Source organism: Condylura cristata, unplaced genomic scaffold, assembly GCF_000260355.1.
Source record: "Condylura cristata isolate star-nosed mole 26May11 unplaced genomic scaffold, ConCri1.0 scaffold00006, whole genome shotgun sequence".
Lineage (NCBI taxonomy): Eukaryota > Metazoa > Chordata > Mammalia > Eulipotyphla > Talpidae > Condylura > Condylura cristata.
The window spans coordinates 63367669-63383468 of NW_004567107.1; the positions used below are offsets into that span (position 1 = coordinate 63367669).

Here is a 15800-nt window from a genome sequence, read left to right on the forward strand (position 1 = left end):
TGTGGGACAAGCCTGGGACAGCAGCCCAACCTCTGGAGATGTCAGTTAATGCTCTTTTCCAGCATCAGGGCCCTTTTAGCTTGGGGGCAAATGTACCCCGTAAGCACCTGAAATTTCTACCCAATCTGAAAAGTGGGTTGCCTAGCATCCTCTCTTCACATCCCTAAGAATGGGCTTACAGCTGCACTCCAGGAGGCTACTGGGTGAGTAGAGAGAACATGCACCACTGAATCACAGCCGCCCAGCCTTGGGTGAGTGACTTGGAAAACAAAGCCAAGAAATGCCAGAAAGTCAAGTCAACCAAGAGAACATTAAATGAATTAAAGAAACATTTACACAAAAGCTCCTTTCTTGAGCCCATGAGTGAGCTTTCTATCCACGCAAGGTGGCTGTCCCACCAGTTAAGAGTCACTTTGAATTCTGCCTTCAGCTAGTTCTGTGTTAAGTCTGGAGGCATGTGAACACTTCATGAAGCTGTTGGCATTAGAAATGTACCAGTGCAGTGCCAATAGTCACTGGGAGGACACGACACACCAGGTGCAGGATTAGTGCTTTACATGTACAGCATGTCACTCAATCCCCTCAACAATCTTCTACTGACCTGCACCCCAAGCCAGATCTGCTTCACAACCTCTACTTTTTGGTCATGGGGAAAGAGACCCACACCAGGCACTTTCCATTTTGCTCCTTCAGCCCCATGAAGACCCTTAAAGTACTACTTTTGTCTGACTATTTCAAACACCATTCAGTCCCTTTGGCCACATGCCTAACAAGTGAAAGGGTAGTGTCTCACCAAAGCCTGTCACACCTGTATGAGAAGGTGGGCGCCTACCCAGGGATCCTCCTCAGTAACAGAGCCAGGGTTCATGAAGGCCATATCTGAACCAGGGGCCCTGGCCTCCAGGCCACAAGTGTTTGATGGAAGCACATGAACAGCTGACTAAGGCTACACTCAGTAGTTTCCTTCTCTCGGGAAATGGAAATTTGGAACCATGGATGGGCACTTCCAGAGACAAACTCCAAGAAACATGGAAGAGAAGCCTGATTCAACCCCCTCACCAGGTGTGATGCAACAGCTCCTCAGTAACAGCTCTGTATGGCACTCTCGTTTCTGGCCCACACTTAGGACTAGTTAGGCAGTTTTGCAAAATAACACCAACTACCTATCACTCCTTCCATCTTCCTCCCAGCCTGCCCCCACTGTGTGTCCCTGGGAGATATGAGAGGCAGGGTACATTTCTGCAGGTGTTACTAGAGCCTACTAGGAACACCGGATGAGGAAAATGGTAGATGAGAAAAATGCGAGTCTTCCTCTTCCTCCTCTGGGATTATAGAAAAGTCAATTCTAGGCTTCTTTAGGTAACACGCTAGTCCACCATCCCTCACAGTTGACAGCAGCCCCAATTCCTGGTCCTGTTCACTGGGCAGCTTCATCCAGTTAATCTTTTCCTTCATTCACTCAGCACTTACTGTCTGGCCTAGGCAAATTATAGTTGTGACAGACACAGGTAGTGGCTTTTTGTCCCGGAAATGAAAGCTTCTTCGTTTATTAGCTATGTGACTTTGGGAAAATCATACCTCTAAGCCTCAGTTTCCCCATTTGGTCATGGGGAGGACAACAGTGGGTTGCATTAAGTCAGACAATGCAAGAAAAGGCATTGCCGGGCACATGTATCGGCTAGGAATAAATACTGGCCACTGTTATTATAGGATTGGTCTTTTCACCCATCTTGCAACAGTCAGACCTTTTGAGATATCCCCCAGCGATCCAATCTGGAGAGACTCCTCCAGTACTGTGTGCAGATTCCTCCCAATTCTGCTTCTCTGGCCAAAGGTAACAGAGAAGCCTTTCCTGGTTGTGCAAGTAATTCTGACTGTGGCAGATCAAGTCAGTCAAGCAGAGCCAACACTGACCAGTCCAGAGAGAATAGGAGCCTGGGCTGAAGCAGGCATGTCAGCCTGGGATAGAGTGAGGAGAAGTGGGGAGGTGGCACAGGCTGATGGCCAAGTTCCCTCAGAGGAGAGGAAAGGAAGGCGTGACCATCAGACACTTTATACAACAAGCCCTGCTCCTCTGGGTAGATCTGGGTATCAGGGAGGAATGTCTTATGTGTTAGACAGCTCTCCAAGGCTATTAAAATCTTTTTCTAGTGCTCACAATTACACGACAGCTAGGAGAGAGTAAATAGTAATGTTCACTGAAAATGGAATTCTTTTACATTTTTGTTTCAGAAAGGGTGCAGTTATCATGGAAAACAAGATACAGTATTGTCATATGACCCAGCAGTTCTACTCCTACATATATATCCAAGAGAAATGAAAACATATGTCTACACAAAAGCTTTTATACTATGTATGCCAATGCTATTCACAATAGCTAAAAAGAAGAAAGAATCCAACTGTCCACTTACTAGTAAATGTATAAATAAAATGTGTGGTAACTATCAGTGGACTCTTGTACAGTGATAAAAAGGAATGAGTACAGATACATGCAGCAACATGGACGGACTACACAACTTTCGAGTATACTAAAAGTCACTGAATATATTTTTAATAGGTGACGGGTGTGTTCCATTCTATCTTGCTGTATCTTACATAATTATACCTTAGTAATGCCATCACTGAAAAAAGAACAAGCCAGTCCCAGAGACAGGAAAGGAGCAGAGGGTCTGTTCCTCCCTTTCCCACACATTCATCTAAGGAGTAAGTACTTAAGCTTGATGGTAGGGCTGCAGAGAAGGAAAAGACAGGTCCTACTTTCAGAGTTAAACAGGCAATTCTAATGTAGCAATGGGTGCTTTAGGGTGAGCCGTTACCAGGAAAGGGAAGAGAGGGCAGTTACACGAACATATGGAGAAGTGGGGGTGAAGACAGTGGACCCAGTCCTCAGGGTTCAGAGAAGGCTGCTAAGAAGTTAAGATAAGTTTAGCAGGGAGGCAGGAGACGAATATTCCTGAGAACGAGAGCAGCATTTATACAGGCTGTGAGGAAAAGAACATTCAAAGAACTGTAAGAAGGACAGAATGTGGAAGCCAGAATAAACTACTAAGGAGGAATTAGAGCAAATCATGGTGGGGAGAGGGAGGCTGGTCCTCTGCTAAAATATCCAGGCGTTATCTTTGAAGATAAAATCTGAGTTTTAAAAAAGGATTATGCTTTGCATGTCAAGAGTGGGTATGCTTCTCTCCCCAAGCAAAGGCAAGGAGACCAGTCTGGCAACAGCTGGCAACAGCATGGTTCTTGGGCGAGACACTGGAGACGAGCAATCATGGTGGACACATAAAGACTGCCTTCCCCAAGAGCAAAGGCAAACACTCCACTCCCTGCTTCATGCCTCACTTGCTCTCTGTGCGCAAGCACTGGGCTTCCATGTAGCCTTCGTGAAGCTTTCAGGGCAGGACCAACCCCCATACAAATCTTGACTGTGCTTAAGCCAAGAGTGGCTTTCCCCTGACTTATGGGACTGATGAACAGCCACAGAAAGCCACTGTTGGCTTGCCCAAGATCCAATAGTCTCTGGAAGGTCTGTCCAATCATGTGGCCTTACCTGGATGCCAAGCTATGTGTGTTTACCTGAAGACATGTCCCCAGACCATGGTGGCTTGGGGACTGACTGTATCTGCCTTTCCTCCACCAAAAGATCTATCAGCTAGGACACTGGAAATACCAACTCGAAGCCAAGACTCTCAGAGAAATCTATGATGGAATAAACTGTTGCTCCTGCACAAATGCCCTGACCTATCACAAAGCATTCTCACATACCCTCTGATACCTCCAGGCTCTCAACTCCAGAAACCCAGAGGCAGGTCTGCAGTCAGTGGACATATATGCTGATGCGTGTTGTCTGTTACCCCTGAAACACCCAGAAGAAAGGCCTAGTCCAAGTGGGTAGTAGGGAAGCCAAGGAAGATCTGGCTGAGGAGTCTTCTGGCAGGACTGACCCTCAGGACCTTGGGCTGGTAGATGAGCTGGCTGGGAGATGACCCCCAGAACACTGCTGGGAAAGGCCTAGGATGACACAAATGCTGATTTTGCAAAGGGGCTAATATCCACTCACTCATGACTTCACAGTAGTTAGGCCTCTGGTTTTTAACCATAATAATATGGTTACCCTGAGCTGGGATGGGGCCCTAAACAAATCTTGGCTCTGACTTAAGATCTTTACCCAGTGAGTGAAGGAAACATGCCTCTCAGGATCAGGGGGTTGAAGGGAAGATTCTTTTTGCGAAAGTCATGGCTCACAAGAGTGAGCATGGACTTGGCCCTTGCTGGACTAGGATTTATGTCAGGAACTACAAGTTGTTGCCAGAGAGAACTGAGCTAACACAACAACCCAGCAGGGATTCTGGGTGAGGTGAACACTGAAAAGAGCTTTATGAATCCATCTCTAGCACACCACAGAAGGAGGTCTGCATCTCTTCCTGGGCCTCAGACACTGACTTTCTATAGAAAAGCACTTTAGGAAATAAAGGTTTCCCTTTTAGAAAGCAATTTTACCACTTGTACTAAGAACCCTAAAAATATTTAAACTGTTTCTAAAACCATGATCCTATACCTGAAAATCTGGCATGGGGAAACGATAACTAAATGTGGAAGAAGCAAACACGGAAGAAGCTCTAGACACAAAGATGTTCATTACAGTATTATTTACACTAGGTGAGGAAATGGAAATTATCTAAATGCCTTCTCGTGGAGGAATGGCTAAGTTAATTATGGTTGAACTACAGGCTCAATGACTAGGAAGGCGCGGGAAGTGATGATTACACAGACTATGGAATAACATGGGAAGATGCAGATGACAGAATTGAAGGAAAACGCAGGATACAAAAGTGTACAAACAAACAGCATGAGCTTGGCTAAGGCATAATTTCATGAAGCCCAAACTTCCTTGGCCTTGGCACAGAGGGCTGGCTTCAACGACCTTGGCATTTCTTAGCAAGCCCACAGAGACTATGGCCTGGCTGGGAGCCCCTGGGGATTGCACACTCACAGGATCATATTACAGCTTTGCCCTGATCAGCAGGACCTGAGTTCTGGGTTTGATTTGGGGCATGTGGACATTACCAGGGTGGCAGCGGTGGTGGCGGCAGCGGCAGCAGTCACAGCAGTAGTTAGGTCGGCACTCCTTTCTCTCTCTCTCTCTCTCTCTCTAGGAGGTGGAGGGTACAGAAGAGGAGGTAGGTGGAGAGTAAGAAGCAGATCACAGAGAGGAGCTCTTCCTTCAGCTTGCTTTGCTATAAACAGAATTAACAAGTAAAGGCAAAGGGCCCCCATGAGAAGGGAAAAAAAAGAAAAAGAAAAAGAAAAAAGAAGAGGATGGAGGCAAAGAAGAGGGGGTAAGGAAGAGAGGCAAGTGTCCAGGCTGCAAAGGAAAAGGGGCCCATTCTGATGACTTGTTTTGCAAAGGCAATTCCAAATAAGCTGTCATTTCCCATCATGAAATCAAGGTGAGCTGAGAAGACAGCAGTTCACAGAACAATATTCAGGGAAGTGATTCACAAATCCTGTGCTTCCACGCATTCCCCAAAGGAACAGAGAGCACCTCAGACACAGCAGGAGGTTGGTGAAGGAGGCAACCACCCACCAGGGCAGTACACAAACAGCAGGACAGGCATGTGCCAGGCCCCAGGCTCCAGGAGCCCAAGTGCCCAGAGGAGAGGGGCAGGACTCACCTACCCCTCCCAAGCCTCATGCCTGCACACATCCATCTGCTGCTGACAGCTCGAGGAAATGGAGGGCTGGGATGGAGAGGGCAACAAAGACGAGGTGATCAAGATAAACCAAAATAAACCAAAGCAGTCAGGGCCTCAGGCCCAGGTAGCTATCTCCTATAGTGGGGTGGACTCTGCTTCACCCCAGTCCTTCTGGGTCTCATTCAGGAAACAGCTGCCTGACACAAGGAAAGAGAGAGGTGGCTGAGGTGTGGTAACAGATACTTTCTCTCCTAGGAGATGCAAAGCCCTGTTTCCACACCTGTCACACTTCGTCTCACACAGCAGCTCACAACCACCTCACAAGGGCACACGTGTCAAAAGGGAGGAAATTCTAAAGCCAAAGACTCCTCAAGCAGAGCTGGGTCTCCTCTCTGTGCTCCCTCCCCTAACCTTTCAGGCCTGGGTTTACCTGTTGGCACAACAAGCCTCCAGGGGATTCAGAGGTTATTCCTTCAAAGCTGCAAACTCCCCACAGCCCCCTTGACTTACAGTCTTAACAAGTGGCTCTGCGCTGTTACCCAGCGAGGGAAGTGGAGTGTTCACGGGAACAAACACAGCAAGGTGAGGTGTTCCTTATAACTCAGGTGACCTCTGTCAAATCCCAGCTCCCCCACCAGCCATCATGGGACGTGAACAGCTACTTACCTTCACAAGTCTTCCCTCAGCAGCAACAATGACAATACCTATTTGTCTCATTGAGGGTCAAAATTCAAAGTGGTATTATGAAAGATGTTCAGTCCTAAGCACCATAATGAAGTTTCATTATTAATATTAAGTAATGGCTCTCTGCACTGTCCCTGGAACAGGGAAGCCACCTTGAGGGCTGTGTCCCAGGAAGCTTGCTCTGGACAGCAAGGAACAGTATTATGGGAGCTACTCCTAGGAGGAGCGTGTGCAGGTTCATAAGAGTCACGATCTGGCCTGGTAAGAAGGGAGGCTTCACTTCTGAAGGGAAGTAAAATGGCACAGAGGGAACCAGCCTGGCAGCACTGCCCTGCACAGAGCCCTGCAGCCAGGAAGATGCAGAAGTCACCCAGAAAGTGCGAGGTGAAACTGGGAAGTCAGCTCTTCTCCCCCAGGGATTCACAGAGCTAATGAAGTTGAGAAGTCAGAGAGTGAGTAGGGGAGGACAAAAAGGCAAGCGTGGCACCAGGATGGCCTAAGCCAAGGCGCTGGGAGGGCGCATAGTGTGTGCCTGGGCGAAGCTAGTGTGGCTGTGGCAGAGAGGATGTGAGGGAGGCCTGAGGCGGCGGCTGGAGGCAGGTCGGCACCTTAGAGGGCCTAGAATGTCAACTTCAGACCTTTAAGACCCTCACACCTTGCCCATGGGCAATGCGGACATACTAAGGGCTCAGGAAAGGGCACAGCACAGTCACGACAGAAAGAGCTCAGGCAGCTGCCTGAGTGCAGAGGTGCCGAGGGGATACAAAGAGAATTGGAGGTTCTAGTCCTGGGTGCTAGAAATGGGCACCAAAGCATTGCCATGACAATTACAAACCCACCTAGCCAGCTGGGTTTGCATTCCTAGACCATTTGGTAACTTTTATGATCGTTAATCCCACAGCATTCTGCATTTTTATTTAGGGCCGGTGCTGCCAGATGGCAATAGACCCTCCCGTCACCTCGGTGGTTTTATAGGTTCCTTTCCGGATTACAGCATGAGGAAGTGCAGCAAGCACCCCTATCTCCTATGGTATCTTGATAGGCACCTTGGCAGCAAAGCCCAGTGCCAGGTGTCAGGTAGGACATCTGTGGCTCATATCAGCACCCTGGTATGCCACAACTCTAATGAGAACCTCAAATACTGGTGGGCTAGGGCCAAAGGAAGGGATGGGGACCTGGACAACAAAAATGATTGTTCTTCTCTGTCTCAACAAGTAAACTTTCCTCATTATACCTCACTTACTGTGAGATGTTAGTTGTTACGGGGCCTAAACCCCAAAGGGGGTGGTTAATAGCTTACTGTGGACAAGGGTTGGAGCCACAAAAGCCTATGAAAGCTCACAAGACATAACTGTAACCCGGAGAAGCTGATAGGCTGGACATGGTCCCTGTTGGATGTCTGTCATTTGCAGCCACTAAACTGACTCCACAGAGGCCACACAAACGGGAGGGAGGGTTTCAATGCTGTTACTGACTAGGGGTGAAGCAAGAGGCAAGGGGAGTAGCAACGAATGTGCCACCTATATCCTGGACAGAGGAAACAGGAAGGAAGGATGGGGACTGGGGAGGAGGACACGCAAATCACAGCAGGAACAGTTGATATTCACTGAGAGTTTGCTGCTTCACAGCTCTGTGAGGCAGACAAGACCCAAAAATCTTGGCTTCCCACCACCCATGAGGAAACTCAAGGTCCAAAACACTCAAGCCCAAGGTTGCTGAGCAGGAGAGTGGGAGGGAGAATGGGGGCTGGGAGGGGAGTGGGGGGAAGATCTCAGTATCCTAGGGAAACAGTGGAGGTGGGGGTGGCTGCCTGTTTCCCCCAGAGTGATTCTCAGAGTATTCATTGTTTAAGATGGTTCCTGGAAAAGTTCTCCCTCTAGATAAGCTGGAACCACAGTGTGCTGGGTCTCCTGGAGGCAGAGATGCCAGCAACACCTGAAGGCACTGCTGGAGTGAGACCCGCCTCACTTTGTCCAGACTGGCACTCCTCAAGGGCATTTGGCAGTGCCAAAGTACATTTGGCCACTTTGAAAGGCACACTTTGGGACAAAGCCCCGAAAGGCAGTGTCCGGTGCCAACCAGCACAGTGGTGCCACGGTACGAGCTCGCTGGCTTAGCTGTTCTGCCAGCTTGGACTGGGCAGGAGCTCAGACTGGGCAGGCAGCAGCATAAAGCTGGAATATGGAAACACCAGCTTTGGAAATCTTTTGTTTGAAAATAGGGGTGGGAAGATGCTGGCTGTTTAGATAAATCATGGCGTAGGAATTTAAGATGGTGGCTAGATTTCACCCTGCTATTTGTTTAGACTTTATAATTGACCAGGGAAGTCTCCATTCACCTGTAATATATCTATATAGGAGCATCTTGCTCTCCATTCTTCCTTGGCCACAGTCACCTAAATTAAAAAAACTCAGCATCATCAGTAACTCTTATAGCCTCCTTACCCAATTATATATTTTAATCTAGTTGACATGCCACCTAGACCACTGTTGTTTTCTGGTCAGGCAGGCTTGTGGGAGACCATTAGATGCTGTAATGAATGAGATCTGATAGCACTGTGTCTGCAGCTTCTCACTCAAATACGAATGAAGCACAGTCAAAGAGAGAAAGAAGAAGCAGCCGGCATGATGTGTTCTTAGTAATCCCTGCTGGCTCCTGGAGACCGTGGCTGCCTCTTCCAGGTGCTCACTGCCACTGCTTTATTAACAGGCTCCTGAATCTTTCTATGATCAATGTGTGTTCGCCAGCTTTAAACAATGGCTGAATTTAAACAATATTGGTTAGGTTCGGTGACCTGGATTCTACAGCACATTGACCAGCTCTCTCTTATATGCCCCAATATTCTTGAGATGACCTACAACTCTTAGGCTGTCTAGCTAGTAGATTTTCTTTCTTTTTTTAAAAAAATATTTGTTTATTTATACATACAAGAACTGGGGTACAAGCCAGAGGTGTGGTGTAAGGGGATTCACCAGACAGAGTAGGGAGCAGAACAGGCAGATGTAGTGAAATAGACTGCTGAGGGGAACAGCAGGCAGGTCAGGCGAGGTCTGCTGCACCATGTGGGTCACCTCTTTGGCCTGGGATAGAAGTCATGCTGCAGTGGCTATGGACAGCTTCAGAGCTGAGACTCAACCCCTTTTCCCCCCAGGGAGGCCCTCTAGCAGATTTTCTTATGGTCCTGGTCTATGCTTACTTGGTCAAAGGACTCAAATAACCTGGAGTGGTTTGCCTGCAACATATTCTCCCACTTTGAGCTCAGTTCCCCCAGAATAGGGCTGTTCTGTTCTTTCTTGTCTAATAGACTCAGCCCCTGACCCTTGTCCCATAATTTCTACTGCCTTCCTACCCCAGGGATCACCTCAATCTCCAGGCCCAGACAAGGCTCCTTTCTGCCTCGAAGTCTGGGTTCACTGGCTCCCACTGAGAAGGCCCATGTGTTTTTCTAGCCTTTAGAACAGTTCTACCATACCCTCTTCTGCTGAGCTTCCAAAGCTTTTAGTAACCATCATCCATTCACATGCCATGTGAGTTTGCTAACAAAATGTTAGTGAGACCCTTTTAGGGTCCCAGTTGCTTAAGTGGGGATGGAAACTTCAGAACAGGTAGAACTGGAACCTTACATTTTTTAGAATCTCTTTGCAGCAGCTGGCACAGTACTGTGCTGCAGCAGTCCAAAGAACTGCTGCCATTTCTGGTCTCCTTCTGGTCCAAGGGAAAGCATGCAACTTGGATGGAAGCTGTCAACTACCAACAATCTCATTACCTCGAGCAAACACAGAGTTTATCTGGTGATGAAATGGGTCCTTTAGAAATGGGCAAACTGTCTCCTCAGATAACTTTCAGTGCAACTTAGTTTACAGATAAATTAGGATTATTACTGCACCAGGAAATTAAAGTTTAAAGACAGGAATTTAAGTATTCAAGACAAAGTTGAAACATCAAAGTTATGCTCTTGAAAAAGCAATCAATGCTTCTCAGACAGACTAGAATAAGCTATTTCAAATAACCTACTGAAATAAGTTTTTTCAAAAACAAATGCTTCCCCCTAAATCAATCTGATTCTCCAGCTTGTGGTGATAAAGGCTGACATGTTTTCAACATCAGTTCACTAAGCAGCATTAAACCTGACATACACCACGATCACTGCCGTTGCTTTAATAATGCAGTGAGAAGCTCTCTCTTCTCAGACCAGCCCAGCTCACAATAGTACTTAGAGGACAGGTCAGACTTCCCCCAGACATTTGCTGGGGGCTGGCATTCAGGCCTAACCCATGGGTGCTGTCTCCTGCAGGAGTCTCAGAGGATGGAGTTAGACTGGGAAACTTCAGCTGCCTGAAAATCTGACAGTTAAATGAATGCTTTTATGTTTAAAAAGCAAAACATTCTGATACCCCAAAGCAGGATATAATCAGTGCTTTTTTTTGGAGGGGGTGGGAAGAAGTCAGGATTGGGATTTTTCTCTCTGTTTTTTTGGGAGGTGTCTTCAAAAGAAAATAAAACACCCTACCTATAAGAGTTGATAGCTGTGAACAACTAAGCAGATTGTATAACATTTAGGTTTATGAACTATTAGATAATGAGTGGCGTCATCAGGGTTGAAACCCACCAATGAGTAGGAAATTACTTCCTTTCCTTCACCCATATTTACACACATTCTATTTCCCTACCCCTCCCTCCCTCTTCCCAGACCTCACCTGGTTGATAACGTAGATGCCATAGTCTAACTGTTGCCGCTGCAGGATTGGGTGCAAGTAATAAAGCCAGTACTTGAGATGCTCCTGCCGATTGCGAAATGGAATAATGATGGCCACCTTGTGAGGAGATTTGCAGTCCTTGGGGCTGTAGCGGCCGCCCACCTTCACTTGCGGGTTCTGTTTCTCCACAAGCGTCAGGTCCACTTTTATATTAAAATCGATTGGCATGGGACCGACTAGAGAGGTAGAGGAAAGGAGAAGTTAGCAGGCCCAAGTTAGCCGGACTTGGGCTCCATACTGTCAGATGGTGAGGCTGCAGCTGCAGGACATGCCTCCTCCTGGGAGGCAGTGTGGTCATGGAAAAGGCACTCATGTCCAGTACTAGGTGTGGTGTCCAGCATTAGTATGACCAACCGCCCCAGGAAATCCCTCAGAGCCAGGCAAACTGAGACTCACTCTATGGAGCACTTACCTGCCCAGACACCATTCAGATTCGGTTTCTCAACCGAAACATAAAAAGGGGGGTAAATCCAAATGAAGAATGATGTTTTATATATATATATATATATATGTTTATGGTGTAGAAAATAAATAAATAAATAAGGGGTAAATCCTAAGGATTAGTTCCTGCTCAGACTCCATGACAGACTGTTTTAAGAACCAAATGAATGAGAAAGCACGAGAAAGCACTACCTAGAAATCTTAGCTCTGCCTCCTCACAGTTGTGTGGACTTTGCACAGCTTCCCTCCCAGCCTAGCCGTGTGTGTGTGTGTGTGTGTGTGTGTGTGTGTGTGTGTGTGTGTTGGGGAGGTCAGTTGAGCAGCCTTCAATACGAAGGTAGCAGGGAATGCTCTGAGGTCCTGCTCCCAGCCGGCTCCTCTCTAATGACTTAGGTTGTTCCCAAGGTCAGTCAAGTCAGACTCTCTAGGGGAGGGGCCTGAGAGTCCATATTCAAAAGTCCCAGGAAGGGACTTGATGGTAGGACTGGAGAGCATGAGACCCCAGAGGAGATGGAAAGAGTGAAGAAACAGCTGGGAAGAGCACCAAAGATGAATGCTTAGTAAAAGGCGAGTATGCAGTGATAACGAGGGGCATGAAGTAGGGACCAAGGATTAACTCCAAATTTGTTGCCTGGAAGAATATTGCTCCAGATTATGGGGACAGAAATAAGTAAGACAGCTCCTGGCATAGAGGAAGGCTGGTGAGACCTATAGACAGTTGATACTGAGTGAGTGTAGGTTCAGAGTAGAAAAAAAGGGAAAGGGGAAGAGATAGAGGCAGACGTGGTTATCCTTATCTCCTGGGTAGAAGCAGGCGGTGCCAAAAGAGGGCTGCACTTCTCAAAGGCTGGGGCTGCCTCTCATGCCACAGTGAGGCAGGAGCAAGATGACTGGCCATGGCACACAAAGAATGGGGGACAGGGTCAACTCTCCAACCCAGATCCTCAGTGCTTTCTGAAGGCCAGCCTTTCTCAAGGTGGGTTCCAGGAAGAACACGAATCCTGGTGCAATGTTCAATGGAAGAGCCAAATTTGGGCAGAAACCTGCACCCTAAATTCTGCTTCTGGAATGTCATGAGGTATATACTCCAGAGACTCTGAGAAGGTGTATAATCTAGAGCTCTCCCCGCCCCCCACTTCACTATATTTAGCCCACCATTTTCAACTGATGTGGGCACAGGACCAATTTGTTAGGAGGCTTCAGGAGCTATTGCTCTGATGTAACCAGCTTCACTATAAAGCAAACTATCCACAAAAAAAAAAACAAAAAACTGCGAAAGAAGGCCTCCGGGGCTGGCTGGGACTCGAACTCGCACTGAAGCGGCTGTGTCCAGCTTGCAGTGCTGCATCCTAGCCCGTTGGGCCACCAGTGTTCTCTAAATTATCTGTTTATGCAAACTTTTCCTTCAGTATGTGTGAAGGCCACTTCGAATTTGTTTTACTCAATACTTACTGGGAACCTGCTGTGGTGCCAAGTTGTGTGCCTAGTCTGAAGATGGGGTACTGAGAGGAAGGGACAGGATGGACAAGACAGTTCTCGACTTCAAGGAGCTCTCTGCTCCTTGTATGTGGCAGAACCTAAGTGAGAATCGCCTGGCTTATGGCTGGCCAACAGCAGAGCTTTATCATCAAACTGCCTCTTCTCACTCTCTGCTCCTCTGTGCCCCTCTCATAGCATGCCTCCAACCCTACTTGCCCAATCTAGCAATTCTCTCCTCGCCTTCTCTCTTTGCAGCTTCTCTGAGAACTTTGCAGTTTATACAAGTGATTGAACAGGTGGGTAGTCAGTGGCAGCTTCACACCTGGAGTCAAATTACCTTCTTGGGTTCAGTGCCAGCTAGGAGGCCTCCTGGAGTACCTACCCTGCTCCCTCCTGCCATGCTGCAGGGGCCACCCTCCACTGCATGCCTGGTTCTGGCCCAGAGAGAAAATCCGGAGATTCAGACTCCAGAGCAGTGAGCAGCTCTATTCAGAACCACGCAGCCCTGCTACCAGGTCTCAGAGTCACTGCCCAGGGCCTCAGAGGGAGGTGAAGGAAGGAAGCAGAGGGCTGAGGGCTCCCTGACAGTCCTCAGGCTGAGCCAGGGCTCCCTTGCTGTGCGGCACACGGCGCGTGCTACCACAGGCCCTCGGCCCCGCTGGGCCGGCTTGTGTGTTTTCTTGGCTCTGGGAGCTGGGAAGCAGGGTTACGTAAGCAGATGAGCAGATGTGAGCCTGTCCTCGGCTCCCCCAGCTAAAGCCCCGCCACGTGGGCCTCTCGGCTGGGAGTCCAGGTCATGGCCTTGCGTGTAAGTCGCTCAATAACTTCAATGTGTGAGCTCAACTCAGACAGATTCCACCGCTTCCCTTGCCCGGCACAGCAAACTCAAACACACACGTGCCCTCCCATCAAAACCTCTGCTAATCTAGAGCCAACCCAGCACAGATTCCACGCCTCACTTTCACGCTAACTGAAATGCCTGTTCGGTCCTCTAGCCTTGTTTAAGTAGGCTGGAACATCTAGTTCCTGCTTCCCAACAGTCCAGCCAGTGTTTCAGGACACAATTCCTGCCCTGATGCTGCTTTGTCACAGTGTTTCACCAGCCTGGGACAAGACAGTAGACAACTTTCTTCATTAAGCTAAAGGTCATCAATGTATCTGAATGCCCTTTCTTCTGAGATTAAGTGCTTCTTACTCTAGGAATGTTGTAATGTCCTTTTTTTTTTTTTTAATGAAATGACCATGGTGGATTTTGATGCTGGACTGATTTTTATACTTTTAGTTGTCTTTTTAAAAAGATTTATTTATTTATGCATACAGAACTGGGGTACAGGCCAGAGGTGCAGGGGCGGTGAGAGGCTTCACCAGAGACAGAGTGGGGAGCAGAACAGGCTGATGGATGAAGTACACTGCTGAGGGGAGCAGTGGGAGGGTCAGGAGAGGTCTCCTGACCCATGTGGGTCACCTCTGGGGCGAGGATCGAACTCATGCTGAAGTGACTTTCGCTTCTTAGTGCTGTGCTTTAACCCACTGTTCCACCAGGGAGGGTCCTATACTTTTAATTTTATAAAAATCATTTGGCAGTCATGGGTCAGCCCCTGAGTTTCTTTTGAAATTTTCCCAGCCAGTGAAATTCAAACATATGGTAACTATGGAACTAGGCAGGGCCCAGAGCTTTATGATTCTAAAAGTTGGAGTGCTTGAATATTTCTCTTGGCCGGGTCTCATGGTTAGCACATGGCACAGCCCCCTTTCAAACTTCCTACCGCGCCCCCACCATCACAGAATTATTTCACAGACTCGCTTAGGAGGCCTTTTTTTCTCTGTACCCACCTTCCAAAGGCCAGCTACATGCCAGAAACTGAGCCAGGTGCTACCAATGCTCCAGACTTGGGAATGACAACTGTTTACAGTGGCGCCAAAACACTGTCCCCAAGGCCCCTTAGACTAGAAATCAAAAGCATCATCTGCTACACAGGGCTCATCCCAAAACTTCTCTCCCACCTACCAGGAAAAAGCAGCTTTCCAGAGTTCCCCAAGGACTTCGTAATCCCCAACCCAACAGCTACCTGGTCTTGGTTCAATCATCACCTCCCTTAGGAAACCTTTTTGAACCTCACAAGGTTGGTTCTTCCTCTTTCTACTTTTCCGTTATGTACACAGAGTACCACATGCATTAAAATGTGTACCTGGCTAGCACACACTACAAGCCTATTGGTACCAGGCATGTAACAGTGGAGTAGTGCTGTGTTAAGAGTAGGTCTCTGTCCTTGGCAAGAGGGCATCAGCAAAGCAAACAACAGGGGTGAGAGCAGCAGTGGTGATAACAGCTGATACAACATGAAGGAAGGAAGTTAACTCTGGGGCCAGAGTCAAGGAAAGCTTTGCAGAAAAACAGTTGCCTGAATTGGGCTTCTCAGCTCCTCCTCTCTAAGAACACAGCACACACAGCAGTGAGTATAAATGGCTACCATGGTCACAGAGAACACCAACAAATCTTAGCCGAGTGCAGGGCACACCGCCTTTCTTCCCACTTCTCTGTCACTGATGAAAGCAACAAAGAGATTCCAATGAACCATGAGAAAACTTCACAGAAGAACATGAGACAGTCACCAGCAGGGGCTTCCCTATGATAGCCATTTCTCATTGAATTTTAAAATCTAAACTCACCAAAGTTTAAACAGTGCCAGAAATATCAACTTTTATTTTCCTTTATACCTTTGGATATATATATATAAAGATTTAT

The 15800-nt window shown here is 47.7% G+C and overlaps 1 protein-coding gene across 1 annotated transcript in view; it reads right to left on the minus strand.

Annotated features, from left to right (window-relative positions):
* Nucleotides 1–15800, minus strand: part of B4GALT1 (UDP-Gal:betaGlcNAc beta 1,4- galactosyltransferase, polypeptide 1) — a 46763-nt gene that overhangs the window by 8782 nt on the left and 22181 nt on the right. The window contains exon 2 of the mRNA XM_004677718.2: nt 11075–11310. Within this exon, the coding sequence (XP_004677775.1) occupies nt 11075–11310 (236 nt within the window). The remainder of the gene's footprint in view (nt 1–11074; nt 11311–15800) is intronic.